Here is a 22,801-nt window from a genome sequence, read left to right as displayed (position 1 = left end):
AAAGGATTGTGAGAAATGAGAATTAATGACTGAAGTATAATTGAGTCTGTTGATCTGGAGACTGTTGAAAGCAAGGATAGTTCTCAGAGAGCTTACGGTACTTTCCCAGGTCACATAAGGACAGACTGGGATTTGAATCCAATGCCAAAACTTGGCCTTTTATCTACTTAATATAACATCAGCTGAACAAACACATTTTTGAGCAAGTTTATCAAACTAAATGGAGTTGCAGTCTGGCTGCTCTCAGGGACTCTATTTGCTTGTCATACCCTCCTACTTGGTTCTGTGCTGCCACCTGGAACTACGGGCACAGAGAGGACTCATCACATTTGCCCCATCCCTGCATGACTGTGCTGCCCACAGGCTGATGAAGCTTATCCTGGGATGAGGACCATGGACAGCCATAAACCTGTACATGTAGTTGTTATCCCTCCCTTCCACTGGTGTCTGGGAGCTACACAGTCTGCACAATCCTCAGGCTCCCCCTCCAGCCCACTGGAAACAAAATAATCCCTGGCTCTTCTTAAAAGCATCTAACAGGCCCTGAGACACAAGACTTTGTCAAATTTGGGGTTATAATATTTAGTTCCACACTCCAAGCCATGTTGTGGGTGCTGGGCCTTCTCACAGACCTCAGGCTGGGTCCACTCAGAGCCCGTGCTTGTCCTCTCCTGAAACACCAGATTATTTCCATGGTGATTTTTAGCTTTGGTCTCCAGGCAGTTCTGCAGTTGCAGAACAAACCACAGCTGTCGGTTTATGTCTTGAAGGCTGTGTGAGCTTCTTTCCCTGAGAGAGGGGAAGGATTCTTTCTGAGCTGATGCCAGAAGACAAACCTCCACAGCTTGCAGGGGGCATCCCCCATAGCCTTGTAATGGCTTGCAAGAACCCATTTGGCCTTTAACATCTCTTAGCAGCCTGTTAAGTTTATCCCACTCATACTCCTTGCGCATCCATCAGTTCACCATCTTCTCTCTCTCTCAGAAGTTGTATATGTTCATAAAACCCAGAAATTCCTGGAGCAAGGGGAGTCTATGAAATTCTCTTTTAAATGCTTGCTCTCCTGATTTTTCTAACTCCTTCTTCCTCCTCCTGCAGGAATGAACCCCCAAAGAATCAAGAACACACACTTTCAAGGCTGGAAGAGCCTGAGAGGCTCTTGTAGTAATGGGACATCTGTTAATAATGGCAGCAAACACGTGGTGCTCACTCTGTGCCACCCACTGTTCTTGCTGTTTTATAAAGATCATTTCATCTCCACAGCAGCAAACCCCAAAAAGTGGGCCCTACTGCTACCATTCTGAGGAAACCAAGGTACCCAGAAGCTGAGCAACTTTCCCAGGGTCATCTACACAGCTAGGAAGTGGTGGAGCCTCAGTGTCCACAGCCTGAGTTACCAGGAGAGACTGCCACCCCACAGAGAATGTTCTGTGAGATCAAAGAGAGGAACTTGAGTGCCCTAGTCACCATTTAACTAGCAGAGATGGAAGTTCTCACATCTCCTTACTTTGAGTAATATGCAAGGAGTGTGATCTTAAAGAGCTAGAGGTTAAATACAAATTTCTTTAATTGAAGGAGACCCTGCTCCATGCCAGGCACTGTGCTAAGCCCTTTATCAAACTTATTTCTCCCAAAAGCTCTGAAGTGGAAACTGTTGGGAAACTGTTGGGAAACCCAAACCCAAACTTGTTCAGTAGATGTCTCATACTATGCTGTAGAATAGTTGTTTAAAGGTAGCTATAATTTGCGAAGATGATCATAAATATAACATTCATACTAATTATATTTGTGTCTTTTTGGAAGATGACTATAAAACAGTCACTGTCTATTGGGTGCCTATTATTATTCTTTGATTCTCTCAGTGGGCCTAAAGGGTAATTATGGTTACCCTTACCTTCCAAATGAGGAAACTGATACCTATAAACATTGAGTGAATTACCCAAGGAAACTTAGGAAGCAACAGAGTGAACATTCAAATCTAAATATATCTGATTCCGAAGTCTAAGTTCTTTTGACCATCTTACTGCAAGGATGCACACACACACACACGCATGTGCACATGTGTGTGCATACCACACACTTGTGTTGTTTCCAATTCTCATAGTCTATGAACTGAGACAGAGAAAGGAGCCAGGCATGGCTGGCAGGCATAGCTGTGCTCTGTTCTTAGAGCAGACAGGACTGATTTTGGTAAACTATTAAACTGCCCCCACAGGAATTCCAGACCCAGGCCTCTCTGTCCCCAGACTCCTTTCCTATCTCAGTTGGCAAATAGCCAGTCTCCCGGCAATAAACCCAAGCAATAGTTTGGGTTTTTTTGGTTCCATTTTGGACATGTTATTTGAACAGCCCTGAATTCAAACTATAAAAGTTCATTATTTTATTTGTTTTAAGGATGGTTCTTAGAACGCTGCCATGCATTTGGGGACTTCTTTCTAAAGTTCATAGGAATTTCTCTTTCAAATAAGTGTTAGATGGGTGCTAAATCTTCTCTTCAAAATTTAATGTGAGTTAACAGTATTGACTCATGTCGGATTCCTGGTTTTGCTCACTGTGGACGGTTATGTAAGATATTTTCACGATGGGGAGCTGGGTAAAGGGAACACAGGGACTCTCTGTATTATTTTGGCCATTTCTTGTCAGTCTTAAACTATTTCAAAATAAAAAGTGGTAAAGTGGTAATTGAAAGAAAAAAATTACTAGAAAGGGTTTTGCTTTCCCCAAAAAACCTTGTATGTAACTTCTCTAATGGTGATAATTCTGTTGCGGAATAAACATTTTACTTTGGCTACCAGGAATCTCAGAGTCAAATTTAAATTCATTCTAGAAATACCTAGGCCCTTATAACCTATGTATTTATGTTCTTTCTCCAAATGCTGACTTTCTACATTTACTTATATTCCTCAGCTCCTGACTTTTCCTCCTTATTTTTATTTTACCATCATTTTAAGTATTTGTATTGTGTGTAGTTTTTTTGTGAGGGGCTTCAAATCATTTATGGAAATAAATAGCTTATAAATTTATAAACCAACAAAATAGCTAATTTATGAGATGTTTATGTGTTTTTAAAAATTATTTAGGAATTCTGTTTACCATTACCTAGACTCAATTCTCCCTCTCTACACAGGATTTTGCCCTGAGAGTCACACACAGGTTTCCTGTGCATTGAGAGTTTTCTGCCTTTCTTAGGCTGGTACCAGGCTAGCCAGCAGCGTGAGTTGACACCTCTTGGAAGGTGTTTCCCTCAGACAGGGCCAGCCTCAGCCTGGTTGTCACTCTGCCTGCAGTTCCACCTCACAGATGCCTTTAGGTGCCCGAAGTTTGGGGTCCTTGAGATGGCTCCTATTGACATGTCCCTCTGAGGAGGAACATGGTTTGAGCAGCAGCCTGCAACCCAGAAAGAGGCGCTTCAGAAACTTAAGAAAGTGCCTTTTGGGCCGGGCGCAGTAGCTCACGCCTGTAATCCCAGCACTTTGGGAGACCAAGGCGGGTGGATCGCGAGGTCAGCAGATTGAGACGATCCTGACTAACATGGTGAAACCCAGTCTCTACTGAAAATACAAAAAATTAGCCGGGTGTGGTGGCAGGCGCCTGTAGTCCCAGCTACTGGGAGGCTCCGGAGTTACTCGGCGATGGCGTGAACCCGGGAGGCGGAGCTTGCAGTGAGCCGAGATCGTGCCACTGCACTCCAGCCTGGGCGACAGAGCAAGACTCAGTCTCAAAAAAGAAAAAACAAAGTGCCTTTTGTAAGCAAACCACTATGGCACATGTATTTACCTATGTAACAAACCGGCAAGTCCTGCACATCTATACTGAAACTTAAAGTTAAATTTTTAAAAATAGTAAGTGCTAACATTTAAAAATTGTGTGCCAGGTGCTGTGCTAGATTGTAGGAACATAAAAATAAAGAAAGTGGTGTCCCTGCCCTTGAATGGATGACAGTTAGAGATTACTGGACACTTAACTATGTGCATCATCCTATCTAAGCCTCGCCACAGCTCTGTGAGGTTGATAATATTGTCATTCATTCCCATTTTACAGATGAGGACAGTCATCTGCTGAGAACGATGGCAATGCTTCTCAATTGCAGTGAGAGGGACTTTGGATTAAATGATAAAGGAGCTCTTGAGTTCTGAGAATTGGGAGATAGTAGACAGCACCACTATGGGGCGTAACAGGTTCTCTTTAAATGGGAATTTTAAGAGATTCCATAGGAGAGCCATAGAATGGGAGCAGCCCCAACCAGGGCAAGGGAGATGAATTAGAGGGTGTGGAACGTTTCTTGTGGGCTTCTCTTTCCCATGGCTCTCTGGCTCTCTTCCCTGCAGGTGTCTGCAGCAGCACCCTCAGGACAGCCTGCCCACAGCCAGTGTCATCCTCTGTTTCCATGATGAGGCCTGGTCCACCCTCCTGAGGACTGTTCACAGCATCCTTGACACAGTGCCCAGGGCCTTCCTGAAGGAGATCATCCTCGTGGACGACCTCAGCCAGCAAGGTAGCCAAGGCTTTCCTCCAGGCTCGCCTGGGTGAGCCTTACCCCCTAGGGGGGTGGAGTTCCCAAGCAAAAGATTGAAGTTTGGAACTATTTTAGGCAAGATTCCCCAAGTACAGACCTCCAGATGAGGATTCATGAGCAAGTAACTTACGAATGAAGAGCCATCAGGGGAAACCAGTAAGGCAGTGGGGGCCGCAAGACAGAGAAGCCTTGGGGAGGGTCTTGAGGAGCCTCACCTGGGGAGGTCTTGAGGCGCATCACTTCGGCCTGGTCCCGTGGAGATCTCTCTCCCAGGCCCCACCCAGTCCAACAATCCTCTCCCCAAGACACTGAAGAATCACACGAGGCAGCCCTGTTGTGAGTGCTGACTGCCTCCTAGACCTCGGTGCAGCACTTTACACATATGCACGTATGTGCATCGGTCCTTAACTCATCATGGCCTAGACAGACCCACTCACATTCTAGAGGAGGAAACTGGGGCCCAGAGAAGAGAGCAGACTGGAGCAGCGTCAGCCAAAAGCAGCAGAGTCAGGCCCAGAGGCCAGACTTGCAGAAGCTGCCTGTATGCTTCCTCTCACAGGAACCTCGCTATTAGGGACAGCCCTAAAGGAAGATGGAGACAGAGAAGCCCCCACCTGACTCCTAGGTCAGTGGCTCTCACACTTGTGTGTGCATCAGAATCACCTGGTGGGACTTTTAAACTACTGACTGCAGGGTGCACTCCCAGAGTTTCTGGAGATAGAGTGGGGCCGAAGAGTTTGCATTTCTAACAAGCTCCCAGGTGATGCTGATGTTGCTGTTTTCTGTGGACCACACTTTGAGAACCTCTGCTCTAGTCTTTGGTTTGGGCCTGAGGCCTACATTTCTGGCGCAAATAAATGACCTAGGGACACCCCTCCTGGCCTTCTGGGAAGATCAGAACGCTCCGAGGGGAGCTGAGCATTGCAGCTCAGGGGAATGATGGAGAAGGGCTAGGATAGCCAGGTGCCTCTGTTAGTTCTTTCTACGGTCCTCACTCCAGGGATGGGCTGAGCCTGGCCATAGCAGTGAGTCAGATTAGCCAGAGGCTCTGGGAACACCTGGGGTTCCTGGGTGCAGCTGGCTGCATATTAGGCAGGACTAATGAACAGGTGCGGGACAGGGCTGGGTCGGCTGGAAAAGTGCCCAGAGACTCTCTGAACCCTCAAGTGGGGCAGGGTCCGCCTAAGAGCACACCTGTGGTCTGGCCCCCACCATCTGATGAGCTGTGTTATGTCTGTGCCCCTCGCGAGTATGGTAAGTGGAGGAGCTGGGCCCCAGAGAAACGGGCTACCCCAGAGCTGGCAGCCCCCTCCCTGCCAAGCAATTAGGACTCCCTGCCAAGCAATTAGGCTGCCCCCTCCTGGCCAACGCCCCCTCGGCCGCTCACCACTGGGCTGGCTCTGCATCCAGTGGCCCCGTATTCCCTGTTGACACTGGGGTGCAAGGCCTTTTCCACAACCAAGGCCAGCACTGTTTCCATTTCTGCTGGTCCCTCTCCTTTGTGTGCTTGCCAAGACCCAGATCCCAGACAAGCAGCACCTTGCACACTGTTTTCATTTAATCATCTTGGCCACCCAGAGAGGCAGGGCTTATCAACCCTACTCTACCTCTGAGGAAAACTGTGACAGAAAAAGGTGCTGCGGGTTGCCCTGAGCCACCCTGATGGGCTTCCAAGCTGATGGTCATGACGGCATAGTGTGATAGAATCAGCTAGGTGGGCTTCAGGGTACTTGTCTGCAGGGTACTCGTTCAGGTACTGCCCACACCAAATCATTAAATCAGAAAATGCTTGTGATGACCAGCCCGTGACGACCCTTTACAAGTGGAAGTCAGTATTTCTGCTGTTTTCTGGAAGGAAGGAGTTGAGGATCACCCCAGCTTTTGCCGAGTGCTATACCAATCAGACATGGGTGCTCTTACCCGCTTCAAAACCCGCTGAGAACGCCAAACAACCATTGCAGTCTGGAAGTTCTTTCTTAATCTATTCTGAAGCTCTCTTGCTAGAAGTCTGTCCTACATAATACTAACAAGGGTTAGAGGTATAGCTAAAGAGACCAGCAGTCAGCCCAAGGAGAGCTTCATAAATTAATGTTTGGTGGGAATATCAGTATTTGGCTGCATAGAACAGAAACCTGCTGCAGTGACTTAACCAATGAATAGAGATTTATTTTTCCTTATAGTACAGAAAGCTTGTAGGGCGGCAATGCAGGATTGGCGTGACAGCTCACAATGCCATTGGATACCCACCTTCATCTGCTTTCCACTTCAACATGCTTAGAGGGTAGTTTTGACTTCATAATCACAACAGGGCTTCTCTACCTCTGGACATCACATACATATTTCAAACAGAAAAAGGTGAAGAAGAGATAGGCAGAGGCCAGTCCAGTTTGTCCTCTTTGGGAAAAAAAATAGTAAAATAATAGTTTTCTCAGAATCCTCTCATTCAGTTTATTTCTACCAGAGCTGCTGCCAGCAGTGAGAGGAAGTCTTGGGAGATAGATGTTTTTAGCTTCCCCAAGAAACATCAAAATTCTGTCAGTACAGTGGAAGGGGAGAATGAATGGTGAGGAATATGTTACATTTAGCAATGTTAAAGCCAATGACATCACTGAGGGGCTGCCTTTCAGACATGCAAGTTCAGAAATGTTAGTAGCTTGACTAACAGATTCCTCTCTAGGGAGTGGACCAGGGCTGACAATCTTACCAGAAAAATAATCACAAAGTAACAAATCAGCAAAGCATTTTACCAGTGAGAATTGCAACAGCCCAGTGACTGGGACTCCTTTCCTCTACTGCTCAGGACATTGTTCCCCCTGCAGAAAATCTGTGGTGCTTAGAAGACAGATTCCCAGGGAAGGAGTGTACAAAGTCCGCTGGGGGCTCTCGGGCAGGGCTGTCTTAACCTTCTCCAGCCTCCCCAGAGATCCGGCTACCAAAGCAGCCAGGCTACTTGCATCCACAGTTAAGGCCACCTCTGGGCTGGGGGACTGGGGGGAAATTCTTGCTTTTTGGCTCAGTTCTGCTCAATGCACATGTACCGAGTGCCTACTGGGGGCCAGGCCCTGCACTAAGGGTTGGAGCAGAAGAGATGCATTAGGTACAACCCCTGTCCGTGGGGAGATCTTAGTCCACTGGGCTGGGGGGACTCCCCATTTCCAAGACTTCATGGAGACCACTGCTTCTCTGTGAACATATTGTTCCTTCTATCTCCACTGGCTTGTTCCTCTTGGCATGTGTATACATGGACATGCACACACACACACACACACACACACACACACACACACACACAATCAAGTTATTCTTATCTTAAACACAAAACCTAACAAGTTTCTCTCATCCTTTTCATCACCTTTTTCTTAGGCCTCTTTCTCTCCTTTCCCCTATAGAATCAACCTTCCTGAAACACTGTCTGGATTCTTGGTCTCAGTTTTGCATCTCCTGTTTTCTCTCCTGGACCCATTGTGTTGCAGACTCCCCTATCAACTGCAATGAGACCTCTTTGACCAGCACCACTAATCTCCTACCAGCTGCCAAACTTAATGGACCCGTTTGCCTTTGGCTTCCTTGACCACTGTTTTAGGTCGGGTTTCCTGAAAGCAGGGCCTGAGATGGAGATTCATGTGCATGTGATTTTTTTGAGGGTGTACTCTCAGGGGAAACCTGTAGGGGAGTGAGTGATGTAGAAGAGACAGAGGGAAGAGCTGAACAAAGATGTGGTTTCAGATGAAGTCCAGCCATAGCCTGGTCCCATGGGGAACTCTGGAGCACAGGCTGCACTGTGGGGTCTGTCTTGCTTTTTACCCTGCAATGGTCAGTCATTGACCATGATTGGGGCCAGGGCCAGCATCCTGCATCACTGTCTGGCACCTGCAGCAGAGACCATTTTAATACCCTAAGGTAAGTCTCCAGAGGGGTTCAGATTTCAGTTAGCATGCACAGCAGCTGCGGACATGCAAACCAAACCAAAACTGTTAAGGGGAGCTCAGGGAATCTGATTAGGACACTATATTAGTCTGTTCTCACACTGCTATAAAGAACTGAGAGTAGGTAATTTATAAAGAAAAGAGGTTTAATTGACCCACAGTTTTGCATGGCTGGGGAGGTCTCAGGAAACTTACAATCATGGTAAAAGGGGAAGCGTGTCCTACATGGCAGCAAGTGAGAGAGAGAGAGAGAGAGAAGAGGAAGAACTGTCAAACACTTATATAATCATCAGATCTCATGAGAACTCACTATCACGAGGACAGCATGGGGGAAACTGCCCTCATGATCCAATCACCTCCCACCAGGTCCCTCCCTCGACACATAGGGATTGTGGGTATTACCACTCAAGATGAGATTTGGGTGGGGACACAGAGCCAAACCACATCAGACACCAACAGTATCTGCCGCATTCTTGCTCCTGCATTTGGAGAATGTTAGCAAGTTCTCCCCTTTCCTGGTTTTCTGACAGCATCCCTCTAGTTTTTACTGGAGAGAATCATGGCCCACCCCAACCTAACGAAGCATCTTACATCTCAGCAACAACCACACTGTAATCATGTTTTTGGTTCTTAGGACCCATGTGCTCACCACAGCTTCCAAGAGAGAGTTGCTGACAATTATCTTAGTCACAGTCTCATCGGTTGTGGCATTTGTCATTCCATTGACCACAACCCTGTTGATTCCAGGAAAACTCAAGTCTGCTCTCAGCGAATATGTGGCCAGGCTGGAGGGGGTGAAGTTACTCAGGAGCAACAAGAGGCTGGGTGCCATCAGGGCCCGGATGCTGGGGGCCACCAGGGCCACCGGGGATGTGCTGGTCTTCATGGATGCCCACTGCGAGTGCCACCCAGGTTGGCTGGAGCCCCTCCTCAGCAGAATAGCTGGTGACAGGTAACTTATTCCCTGGGCTTGTAAAGCAAGACATAGGACTGGGAGAAATAGTCTACAGCATCAGCCACTCACAGAACAACCCACCTATTAATTCCTGAGTCTCTGTTAGAGAGTAATCTATTCCCTTTGGGTTTTCAGATGTTTAGGTCTTTTAAGAATATGGAGTTAGAGTTGGAAAGGAGATTAGAGGTCTTCCAGTCCATCTACCTTGTTTTATAGATAAAGAAACTGAGGCTTGGAGAACAGCTTCTATGAGGTTGCAAATACTTAAAATCGTACTAAATTGCATGATAAGGGTAACACCTTATTATGGCTATCATTGCCTTTGGTGAAAATTTGGCAATTTTAATCAAGCTTATAACATAACCTGGGGGAAAAGTCTCTGAACTACACTAGGCCATAGATTACTCACCCGTAAAAAGAAAGCATTAGGTTCTGTGATCACTCAACAGCATTCTTTCTTTCCCCAGTTTATATAAGGGGTCCCTAATTTCCTACCTAAGGCCAGTCCTTGGAAATGTGAAGTTGGAGAGGATTGCATTACATTGCCCTATAGACAAGCATCTTAGCATTTTTCTTGATCATTTCTCTGCTCTCCTTCCCCATCTGACTGTCAATCTCTTTCCTACTTCCTTGCTCAAGACAAACAGTTTCTAAACATGTCTAGTCAACCGCTACCCTCAGTCTGAATATCCCACCCAGGAAAACTGAAACCTGGTGGCTGGCCCACCTTGAACCACCTCAGGCATACCCCTTGGAGCTCAAGTAGGCATGTAGCAGAGTGGAATCATGATCAATAATTGTTTGATGCTGCCCAGCAAGATAGGATCAATGCTAGAACCAAGCCTTATAACTTCTATCCTTCGTGCCTACCCATGGTGAATGTTTATTATCTCACTTGAAGTTTGGGATGATCAATCAAATATAAGAAAAAATTTCTGGACCACATCGGAATGAATCCTGGAGACATAGGAATTACCATCCTGCCAAATGGAGACGGTTTCAAATGACATAAAGTAAATTGTTAATAGTTCAGCATTCCATTTTAACAAAGAAGAACAATCAGAACTCAAGTGAGATCAAGACAGATTAATGTTGCCCAGTTTCATGAGACAGATTGCCTCTTGACTCACATCTCATAAGAAAAGAAGACACACATAAATTCAGCACTAGGACAAGAACTAGGACACAAAAATGCACAAGCTGGCCAGGTGCGGTGGCTCATGCCTGTAATCCCAGCACTTTGGGAGGCCCAGGCAGGCAGATCATCTGAGGTCAGGAGTTTGAGACCAGCCTGGCCAACATGGTGAAACCCCGTCTCTACTAAAATACAAAAATTAGCTGGGCATGGTGGTGGGCACCTGTAATTCCAGCTACTTGGGAGGCTGAGGTGGGAGAATCACTTGAACCTGGCAGGCAGGAGTTGCAGTGAGCCAAGATCATGCCACTGCACTCTAGCCTGGGCAACAGAGCGAGACTCCATCCTGAAAAGAAAAGAAAAGAAAAGAAAAGAAAAGAAAAGAAAAGAAAATACGCAAGCCCTCTGAAGCTGGCAGTTTTGATTGTGTTCCATGCAAAGGACCATCTTGAAATCACAGTGATGTCTATCACTGGAGTCAGACTCTAAAGTTGATCTCGCCCATTTCTCCTCTAATTCCCATCTGTTATCACAGACAGGTGGCTCTCAGAGGGACCATGAAGATCTTCTTGTCCTACCTCATGATTTCACTGTCGAGAACCCTGAGTTCCAGGAAAATAAAAAAGACCCCTGAGGGTCACACAGCCACTTGACAGCCAGGCTGTTTTCTACGCTTCTTTTATGCAGACATTTAGAAATGCAGTAATTAATATCATTAAACTTTATGTATGTATAACCCTCACAGACTTATTTCATATGCTTTCTTTAATGACCCCCATGAGATGCCTCAGGCAGGTATTTTAGCTTCTGTTTTATAGGGGGAGAAATTGAGGCTCAGAGAGGTGACATGATGTGTAAGGGCAGATAATTCGTAGCTGAGTCAGGTCTTCTGACTCTGAGTCCAGTGCTCTTTTTATTGTATACACTTTCTTTTTAAGAGTTGGAGAAGCTGGTCAGGGAGCAATGTGAGTCACCCCAACCCCACCCCGGGTGTGAGACATGTATTACCTGCTGTTGTGAGTCCCTCGTATCTGCTTCTCACATCAGGGCCCATTTCACAGAGCTAGGTGAAGGGAGAAAGACATGGCCGTACCTCGGTGTCCTAGGCTACAAAGAAAATGGGGCTCCCTGGGAAGCCCTTTGTGATTAAGAGATATTCTAGTTTCCTGTGCCCTTCCCCTCTCCTCTTTTCCCCTCCTGTCTGTCTCTGTCTGTCTGCCTCTCTACTTTTCTCATGGTCTTTGTCTCTCTGTCTCTTGGTCTCTCATTCTCTCTCTCTCTCTCTCTCACACACACACACACGCACACACACACACACCCACACACACTCACTGGGCCTCTGATCCTGGTGTGTTACTGGCTTGCCTTCCTCTTTGGGTTCCATCTCTTCTGCATGATGTGACCACATTTTTATCATCTCCACACCTCATTCGTGGCTTCTTGTCCACTCTGTTTTCTCTGGGCCCCAGTGTCCAGCTTGTAGGCCTTGGCAGGTGAGGATCTGGAAGAAAAGCCACCTCTGGTATCTGAGTCCCACTCTCTCCAGTCCACATGGCGATGCTCTGTGAGCTGTGGCAGGGAAAGCAGCCTCATTCAGCGTGTGCTGTTCTCCCCCAGGGATGTTGCCCACATGCCTCATGCAAAGCCAAGCTGCAGAAGCCATTTGGTGCAGCTCCTGACATGGAGAGGAAAGGGGCCCCAGCTGTCTGCAAGGCTTGTGTCAGGAGACATTCTGTCACCAGATGAGGACACAGTGCCCAAAAGACAAAAAAGGGTCTTTAAGAGCTCTTATTTAAAAAAAAGGTGGGGTAGGAGTGGTGAGTGAACAGTGCAATAAGCCACAAATCAGCTATTTCAGAGTCGTAGTCTCCTCCATACCCTGGCCAAGGAATTCAGAGCCTGCTGACCAGCCTTTGTTCCTTGTCCCTGCCTAGCAGGTTCCTACTAGCCATGTGGCAACTTTATTTGAATTAGTAGAAATCCTTTCCCCATGACCATTCCTTCTGACTCCCATTCCTCAGAAAATTGGTCATAACATACTGATTTTATTAGAATAAGACATCTTAATGCCAACTGTCTGTAAATTGTCAAAATAAGAATGTAAATTTACGGTAACGATGATATTAGAGGTGTTCTCTTGGGTTGCACAGTGCACAACTCCTGTAACTGTTCATAGCAACCCTACACAGAGTCTCCCTATGAGCAAGTGATTTTAGGGTGGCCCTGGGAGGTGCTGATTGATGGCCAGTTTCTACACAAAGTAACAACGAAGGGAATCAAGACTAGCTGTTGTATCCAGCTCCCAGCTACCTTGTGTTGACTGCCAGCTCTCATACCCAAGCCAAGCAGTGGAAGCCATACCCCCAGAAGGATGAAGGTTTCTAAGCGGAAAAGGACAGTCTTGAAAGGGGCTGAAAGATGATATCATCTCAAGAAGCTGACCAAGTTATCTCTTACTTGAAGATGGGTCTTGAAGATGGGTTTGGTCCCTATCTGCGAGACATCCAGTCCTTCAGGATCAGCCAGGGCTACTGTGGGGAGAAGCAATGTGGGGCAGGGAGCAGAACACCTCCCACTCTGCCCTTTGAGGGATTAAATGATGGAAAGCAGTGTAAGAACCCCTTGTGTTTGTGCATGTCAGTGTGTGTGTGTAAGCATGTGAGAGTCTGAGTGTGGGGGGGAGCGAGCGCGTGCGCGTGTGTGTGTGCACGTGTGCGAGCGTCAAGGAGCAGCAGGAGGTCAGGATGCCTCCTGGCCCCCCAGAGGGAGCAGCCTTCTTTGGCTCAGATGCCCCAAGGAAACTCTCCAGCCACCATCGTACTTCATACCCCTCAGCATGACACGTCCTCATATCTGCCGCTGCAAGAGCTGGTGCCAGTCCTGCGGTCACACCTGAGCAGCAAGAGTTCTGGGAAGGGAGAATTAATTCAGAGTCTTCTGCTTCTAGTATAAGAGACTTTCCACAAACACCAAGAATACGCATGAACTTTCAAAATGGCTCATGTATCATGGACCTCGAGGAACATCCAGGCTCAGGAGAATTAATAAGGAATGAGATAAACAAGGGCTTATTCTTTATCGTGGTAAAAGGTTATGGGAAGCTTGAAACTACAGTTAGCTCTTGAATATCTGGACAGTAATGTATTCATTGATCTCACATATTTCAGTGAGCCAGTCTTTGTTAGCAGCTTGACACCTTCTGTTTGCCTTTTAAAATACAAGCACTTGATCTCCTGGAACTTAGAAAGGCTTAACATAGGATCAACCTTGTACCTGCCTGAGGGTTAAAACTCAATTCACAGGTGAGGGAGTGATGAAGTAAGCAGACACTTCCAGCTCCTTCCAAGTCAAACGAGGTAGTCTCGCTATTTTGCTTTACATGAATTCCGAGAACCCCAGACACGTCTGTAGGTACAAAACCACAAAGCTAAATAGAAGACTGTGGGTTTTTTATTTTAATTATTCACCCTTTTTGAGTCAGTAATTTAGCCCTGCTTAGGCAGACACTATGGTCCATAAGAATAAACACCAAAATAGAAAGCACTCCTCACTTCATTCATTGACATTTATTCTTTATCTCTATCCAAAATGTACTCAGGGAGGCTCATGATTAATCACTGTTGTACACAGTTAAAATAGAGGAAAAAGAAGATTTCAGAAAGGAAAAGAGGGTATTGGGAGTCAGGGGTAATATAGTTATTAGAAGTAAGTTTTACATGTGACTCTGAGCGTCCAGAAAGACAAAACAAAAAGAGAAACATAATGAATGTTTCTCCTTTGTTGTACTCCTTTGTGAAAAAGTACACAGCACAGGCTAAGTGCAGTGGCTCATACCTGTAATCCCAGCACTTAGGGAGGCCAAGCCTGGCAGATCACTCCGAGTTCAGGAGTTCGAGACCAGCCTCAACAACATGGCAAAATCCCGTTTCTCAGCACACACACACACACACACACACACACACACACACACACACACACTAGCCGGGTATGGTGGCTCATGCCTGTAGTCCCAGTTACTCGGGGGGTTGAGGCTGAAGAATCACTTGGGCCTGAGAAGAGGAGGTTGTGGCGAGCCCAGATTGTGCCACTGCACTCCAATCTGGGCGACAGAGTGAGACCATTTTTTTAAAAAAAGAGGCCAGGCGCAGTGGTTCATGCCATAATCCCAGCACTTTGGGAGGCCAAGGCGGGCAGATCACTAGGTCAGGAGATCGAGACCATCTTGGCTAACGTGGTGAAACCCCATGTCTACTAAAAATACAAAAAATTAGCCAGGCATTGTGGTGCGGGCCTGTAGTCCCAGCTACTTGGGAGGCTGAGGCAGGAGAATGGCGTGAACCTGGAGGCGGAGCTGAGATCGCGCCTTTGCACTCCAGCCTGGGCTACAGAGCAAGACTCCGTCTCAAAAAAAAAAAAAAAAAAAAAAAAAAAAGAAAAAGAAAAAAAGAAAAGAAAAAAGAAAAAAAGAAATAAATACACAGCACAGAGGTCTAGGATGAATTGATTGTAGGAATGCTTGAATGCAAGTCCCTTTCTTGTCCTTTTATGATTGCTGAAGATGGCACAAATTTCATGCATTTCTTCCTAATTCAGTCACACAATTCCCTAGCTCTTGCTTCCAAAATTCCACAAGATGCTTTGCCAATAGCCAAATTTATCCATCTGCCTGATTCATTACACAGTAAGTGGAGACTCTGGAACGGGCTCTGGGTGCCTTCATTTCCTCCCCAGTCTAGGTTCTCAGTTTTCTTAGGTCAATGCAGGTTACCCCCAAAATAGGGGAGACCCCCAGGGATTATGCTCCCCTTGCCTTCCAGCAGAAACAATGTGAAAGAGGCAGGAAAAGCATATTCAGATCCCTGCTCTAAATATAGACTCCACAACTCCTTACACTTATATCAGTTACCTAAAGCCATAGATTAAAGCAGATAATGAAATCGTGGGACCACCCTGGCTCTCTCCAAGATGATGGAATGGAGATGGAATTTGATGGTAGTGTAAACACAATGTGGCTGGTATCTCCCCTCCCAGGAATCTCACTTCTCTTAGAGTGATACCTTCTAGCCACCCTGAAGTTCAGGCCTGATTCATTCCATGGCACAGATTTAAGACATAATTATAATGACAGGCCAGGGGGAGAAAATGTGATTGAGATATTGGCTAGTTGGATAGCAGCTCCTGGTACACCCACTTAGTTAAAAAGTATATGACCCATGTCAATTTCCCACATCACTCTGCAGTCATATCTCCAGCCTGTGCAAAAAAATAAAAAATAAAATTGGGCTAAAAATCACCAACAGTAGCAGGAAATGAGGAAGTAAACCAAGATTCAGGACTTTGGTTATAGATACCACATGTTCATATACGCATGCATTGACAGTAGGGACACTTCCAGGCCTTGGAAATCCTGATTTCTCAAGCCAATCAAGTTTTATGCTACAAGGAGGAAGAAGAACTAGACCTGAGAGTAGGGGTCTGTAAACTCTCTGACATCGTGCACAGTATTTTTTACATGGACATATAAGTTTTCACTCAGGAGTGGCCCATAGTTTTCCCCTGAATCTCAAAGGGATCAAGGACCCCAAAAGAAGTTAAGAGCCACAGTCCTAGAGCATTGCAGCTGAGAAAGGCCATTGTGGGAAGTAGTTCAACCTCCCATTCTACAAATGAGGAAACTGAGGCCCAGAGAGGTATAATAGGTATCTCAAGATTACATACTTCATTAGTAACAGAGCTGAGCCTAGAACCCCTCTCTGTATCTCTCAGTGCTGTCAAGAAAGGTTTTTGAAGAAAGAAAAGTACTGGCATGCTCTTTAAAGCAATGGACCCCAATTCCTTATGTAAAAACATTTTCTAGAACCCTGCTATACAATCTAAATATAACACATGTATGTAAATACAACAATATAAATATAACACATAACAATATGTAATTTAAAAATTTCTAATAGTCACATTACAAAATAAAAAGAAACATGAAGTTAATTTTAATAATATATTTTAGTAAACCCAATAGATCCAAAATATTACCATTTCAACCTGTAACCAATGTAAAAATTATTGAGATGTTTGCATCCTTTTTTCCATACTAAAGTATTCTCAATCCAGGGTGTATTTTACTCCACACCTGATTTGGATAAACCCCATTTTAGGTATGGGTGTCTGGTAGCCGCCATACTGGGCAGCCCATGTACAGACTATGTTTCCAGTCTCAGCAAATAAATGCTTTATGTCCCTTGTTTGATTCCACAATTCTTTCCAGGAGCCGGGTGGTATCTCCGGTGATAGATGTGATTGACTGGAAGACTTTCCAGTATTACCCCTCGAAGGACCTGCAGCGTGGGGTGTTGGACTGGAAGCTGGATTTCCATTGGGAACCTTTGCCGGAGCATGTGAGGAAGGCCCTCCAGTCCCCAGTAAGCCCCATCAGGTGAGGCCCCATTTCACACCTGCTTTGCCGTTGCCTCCTCAAGATGGACTGTGCAGCCTGCCTGCCTGGGGTCTAATCCTGACTCCACAGTTTCCTAGTAAATTACTTCATGTATGCCGCAGTTTCCTTATCAGTAAATTGAGAGCAATTATAGTATTTATTTATAGGGTTGTTGTAAAGATTGAATGAGCTAATCTGTGAAAAGCACTTAGAGAGTGCCAGGCACCCAGATGTAGGTGTTACCACCATTATATTGCTATATTCATAAAGTTCTGCCAGGCTCTTCCAGATAGCATCAGTTAATGCCCCAGTGTGGCAACCTGAGATGGAATCTTGGCCCAGCTCTCTCATCAGGTACGGTGTGGATTCCTCAGGTCCCGTCTTAGCAAACAGGAAGAATTCAAGCATGTCAATGCTAAGAACCATAGGTCTCAAATATATCCTATTGTATGGGTGACTTCTCACATGTTTGGTTTTTGGATAACTCTTCTATTTAAGTAGATACGCTAGATATCTTATGCATAACAAACCACTTCAAACTTGGTGTAAAACACAGCCATTTTATTAAGCTCATGAATTCTGTGGGTCAGGAATTCTGAAAGGACACAGTGGGGTTGGTTGTCTGACTCCATGGTTTCTGGGGTACATAAGGATTTTAAAAGTTTCCCAACACTGTAAAGCCAATGAGAGGTGAATCCAGAATTTAAACCCAGACAGCCAAGCCCTTGAGAACACCGGTTTCACTGCTATGCTATATTTTAAATACAAGGCCACAGTTCATTATTCATAATTGCAAAATCCAAAAAGCTCTAAAAACCAAGCATTTGTTTAATAATTCATTAGGCAGCAGGCCAGGTGCAGTGACTCATGCCTGTAATCCTAGCACTTTGGGAGGCCGAGGCGGGTGGATCACTTGAGGCCAGAAGTTCGAGACCAACCTGGCCATCATGGTGAAACCCCATGTCTACTAAAAATACAAAAAAAAATTAGCTGGGCATGGTGGCACACTCCTGTAGTCCCTCCAAGTCAGCTACTTAGGAGGCTGAGGCACGAGAATCACTGGAACCCAGCAGGCGGAGGTTGCAATGAGCTGAGACAACACTATTGCACTCTAGCCTGGGTGACAGAGCAAGATTCTGTCTCAAAAACAAAAAACAGAAAACAAAAAACAAAAACAAAAAGAAAATCATTAGACAGCAAAAGCTGCCCTGAACTGACATGGGTGTCTGCATTGGCCTTATTTATCCCACTTACTGCTTACTGTGAAAATATGTGTATGTTTCACTAAAGAAATATTAGCATATTTGACTAAAGAGTGCCAGCCCAGACCCCACTAGGACTGATGTGTAGTATATGGTGTATGTCCCTTTTGAAAGTCCAAAAATTTCTGCATTAAAAAACACACTGGCCCCACAGGTGTCAGAAAAGGAATGCTGAACTTGTAACATCAAAATCCAGTGAGCATTTAAAATGTAGCATGCACAGAGCTACGTATTTTACATGGCTTACCTGTTTCATCCCCTCAAAACCCAATTATGAAACTCTATTTTATCCCCAATTAGAGGTGAGGAAGCTGAGCTCAAAGACACATAGCCCACCTAAGATCTTACAAATTGGGAGTGGCAAAATTGGAAATTAGACTGAATAATCATTACAACATCAGTTTTTAGTATTCTGGTGCAATGTAGAATTTTTATAACCTAGCGGCCAGTAGCTTTGCTAATGCATTGCTTTTTCTTTAGTAATTAAGAAAAATCTGAACTCTTAGTCATTTATACTTTGAAAAATTCCCAGAGTGTGGCTGCATTAAAATTTGTTTCTCCTAGATGAAGAGACCCTTTTTCAAAAGCCTTCTGACTACATCTTTCTCTGTTTAAAATCTCTGTGAGGGATATTACGATCTCAATTCCCTTATTAAAGGTTTCTAGCTTCCTGTGTTTATAAATCATTTATTTTTCCCCTAGAGCAGTGGGGACTTATCTGCTTCCAGGGTCCCTGGTGGATTCATCATAGAATTGGGGAGAGGGTGGATGGTCATTAGGAAAACAAAAGAGGGTGAGAAAGAGAAAGGAGGAATGAGCCTGACCATGTCGCTGTGTCAGGCCAGGTGCTACCTCTCTCAGGGTACCTTATTTTAACCAAGGCCTTCTTCCCAAACATCTTTCCAGAGGGACTCAAGCCAGAGGGCAGGGGAGCCTCAGGTGTGGTCCCTGGGCCCTCTCTAGGAGCAGTACCTGAGAATAGAGTATAAAAGGCCTAAGCAAGAATAGCTCTCTTTTCATCAAATACTGGGATTTCTGACATCATGGCTCTGCTCCGGTCTTGCAATTAAAAACATTGCATTCTACCTGAGCCCAAAGCCTATTCTTTCAGTCACTGGAGCTCCCACCTGGGAAACCCCAGTCCCCAGCTTTGCCTGCTATGCTCTGGGTTCTGACCTACAATGTCTTGCCCGTCTTCTGTGTCCAGGAGCCCTGTGGTGCCCGGAGAGGTGGTGGCCATGGACAGACATTACTTCCAAAACACTGGAGCGTATGACCCTCTTATGTCGCTGCGGGGTGGTGAAAACCTCGAACTGTCTTTCAAGGTATGTCCTGGACCAAGGGAGGACACAGGTCGGATCTCTGGAGTGGTGTGTGTGGTCACATCTTGAAGGCAGGCATTAGAAATGTCACTGGGAAGGAATGAGGCTGTGGGAAAATTATAAAGTCATTCCTGTATTGTGTGTCAACCCTTCCGTTTCTCACAGTTTCCCATCTCTCTTGTGCTATAGCTTGGTTTCACTCTCAGAGTCTTCATGAAATTGACCCTCAAAACCTGCTTCCAGGAATGGGTATACTCTCAGTTATTTTAACTTCTGTGCAGAGATTCCAGAGGCTCTCACACATTCTCTATTCATAGCACTCTTAGCATCTTAGTACTTTTTTCGCAGCACCCATAGTCCAAAGCAAATACCCAAAGTTCTGTATATTGAGTAGTTTTGTCCAAACACTTTAATACTTGTCATAAAAACTTAGCACCTTTTGGGCACCGCACAACTTCTCAAACCTTGGAGTCACCCTCATTTCCTGTTCCACATTGCTTTCTGGCATGATACTTGCTTTTTCATCAGAGTACCCTCCGAAAACCCAACCCCAGAAAAACATTCGTCATCAAAAGTGCACAGACCTAATGCTGAAAGTGTGGATTACCTAAAGCTTATATTCTGCGTAAAGTCCAACAGATGTGACCATGCTCTCAGAAATTTAACACCAGACCCTATGAGTTTGCTGTGGCACCCTGGGGTACCTTGGCACACAGTTTGGGAACCCCAGTTTTGGTGTTTCCATTCGTATGCTGCTTATCCTAGGACCGCTACTCCTTTAACCTTTATCCCCAAATGTGGAATGAAAGGCTTCCTGCCAAGTGACCTCCAGCCATTTGGGAGTGGGAGAGCAGAGGGAAATTTCTTGAAATAGTAAAGACTATGTCTCAGGAAAGCTTGCTTCTGTCTCTACCACAAACAGCCCCTGGTGCTACAGCTCAAAGCTTGTAGCACACTTCACAAGCTTTGAGATATTCCCAGACCACTGGGGACATCTTTTTCCCTGAGGAAGTGTCCTTTGGGGAGTAGGGGTGCTAATTCACAGGCTACATCTCTCTAAGTGCTAGATCTGCATGTGTTTGAAGGGCCGCATATTCAGGTAGTTGCATGGGGATGGGCCCCCTTGTCCCCATTTTGGGACAACTGCTTCTATTCTCTCCACCCTGTCACTCCCATGCCCAGAACTTCCAAATCTGGAAACTCTACTCCACACTGGGGACTATAATCATCTTCACCATTGAGTGCTCATGATTTCCTGTGCGTTTTGCCAGCCCCTCATAGATAGCGCTCCTTATTTCCCACTGTTCTTAAAGGCGGAATGCCAAGGTATTTATCTTCTCCCTTCGTGGCAGGCCTGGCTCTGCGGTGGCTCCGTTGAAATCCTTCCCTGCTCTCGGGTAGGGCACATCTACCGAAATCAGGATGCCCTCTCCCCCGTTGACCAGGAGGCCACCTGGAGGAACAAGGTTCGCATTGCTGAGACCTGGCTGGGGTCATTCAAGGAAACCTTCTACAGGCATAGCCCAGAGGCCTTCTCCTTGAGCAAGGTAAGGAGAGAGCCAGGTGGGGCTTCTGTGTCCAGCACAGGGCCACCCGCAGGAGGTGGGCCAGGGAGGGCTCCTTTCTTTTGCCTGGAGGGGAAAACAGAAGATTCTGGCTTGAGCTTCCCTCGAGCTGCCCTGTCTCAAGTGGCTCCTCTACCTGGTGAGGCTGTCCTTTGTCTCTCCGGCTTCTCCATGGGACATCACAGCTGGCCTTGGCCTGAAGCTCCCTAACATTTATGGGATGACATCTATGGGATGGGATCCCTCATCTGGGGCCAGGGGAGGGGTTGGCACAGAGAAGCAATGAGTTAGGTCTCCAAGGCCAGGTCTCCTTTCATCCTGAGCAAAGGGCTCAGGGCTGTGAAATTATCCAAGACGTGAAACACATATTAAATATAAAAGTAGAGTCCAAAAAAAGCCACAGAAAAATAAAAATTTTAAATATTTAACTAAACATCCACAAACAGCGCATTATCAGTTGGTCAGAGGCTTTTTAGCTCAGTCCTTCCAGAGTGACCCGTAAACGCTGTTCAGTGTGGGAAGTGGGTTCACAGCTTGCTGTGCTGTAAGTGGGAACTCTGGAGCAGCTCCTACAAGCCCCTCAGCAGCCCACGCTGCTGGGGTGTGAGTTAGATGTGAGTTTGCATGCCACAGATGAAGCCTAGCCACTTTAAATGGAAGGACATGCCCGAATGCAGGGCCAGCCTGACAGGGAAGCCCTGCAGAACAGCCCAATGCCTCCCCTTCCGCCCTGGTCCTCAGGGCTTTGCCTCCTCCCTATTCTAGACCCAACCCCTTCCCTAAGTGGGAATAGCTTCCAGAGCCTGGAATGTGTCAGGGCTCCTTGAACTTCAAGGATCTTTGTTTCTTTAGCTGGGGAAAGTGTTAACAGTACACAGAATCCCAGGGCTCAACAGTAATTCCTAAGGTAGATCTAGGCAGGCTAGAGTCTCCTCTTGGACCCCGTCAGTTAGCCACACTATTACACAGAGTGGCATTGGCTCCTTTCCTGGTACAGGAGAAATGCTACTAACAGCAGCCTCCTTCGTTCCTCCAGGAAGGCATTGCAATTGAAAGGAAAACTCTCACAAGGGACCCAGCTCATTTACTAGCTAGTTGTTCTTCTTTAGTCTCCTTCTCCATCTCTATCTGTGGGAAGTGGAAGCATGTGTCCAACTCTAGACACCGACCTAGAAGCTGTGTAGTCTGATGGTTAAGCTCATGGACTCCAAGAACAAGATGGTCTGGGTTTAAGTATTGGTTATATGATCCGAAAGTTACTTAAACACTCAGTGTTTCTGCTTCCTCATTTGTTAAGCTTTCCTTCCATTGTTAGGATGAATAAATATGTTAATAAACGCAAAACATGTTAGACGAGTGCCTGGCACTGAGTAAGCCCTGCTTGTGTGTTTACTATCATTATTACATATCAATACCATCATTATTGCCATGGCTACTCATGGTCGACAAAGGTCAACCAAGCACCTGCTCTGTGCCAGGCCCTGGGTGGGTCCTACAGGGGACAGGGAACCATACCCGATGCTTATCAGGTTCCTGGTGGGGCAGGAGCTCCTCTGGAAGAGAAAATGTTAACAAAGGTGGGAGTGATTCATCCTAGACAGGCTCATGACAGACATCTTTTCAGGGGAGGTCACGTCTGAAGAATGGCTGAATGGGTTCAACTCAGACATACAGAGGAGTTGGGGGAAGA

At 46.0% G+C, this 22,801-nt stretch overlaps 1 protein-coding gene across 3 annotated transcripts in view; it reads left to right on the top strand.

The window, feature by feature from the left end:
* GALNT15 (polypeptide N-acetylgalactosaminyltransferase 15) overlaps nt 1–22,801 on the top strand; it is a 126,744-nt gene that overhangs the window by 15,231 nt on the left and 88,712 nt on the right. For all 3 annotated transcript variants that reach the window (XM_030933454.1, XM_030933450.1, XM_010377160.2), the window contains exons 2-6: nt 4,329–4,495; nt 9,190–9,394; nt 16,795–16,962; nt 19,432–19,549; nt 20,899–21,093. In XM_030933454.1, the coding sequence (XP_030789314.1) occupies nt 4,329–4,495; nt 9,190–9,394; nt 16,795–16,962; nt 19,432–19,549; nt 20,899–21,093 (853 nt within the window). The remainder of the gene's footprint in view (nt 1–4,328; nt 4,496–9,189; nt 9,395–16,794; nt 16,963–19,431; nt 19,550–20,898; nt 21,094–22,801) is intronic.

Source organism: Rhinopithecus roxellana, chromosome 1, assembly GCF_007565055.1.
Source record: "Rhinopithecus roxellana isolate Shanxi Qingling chromosome 1, ASM756505v1, whole genome shotgun sequence".
NCBI classification, from domain to species: Eukaryota; Metazoa; Chordata; class Mammalia; order Primates; family Cercopithecidae; genus Rhinopithecus; species Rhinopithecus roxellana.
The sequence above is the reverse complement of the archived record's forward strand: the minus strand, read 5'-3'. Positions and strand labels throughout refer to the sequence as shown.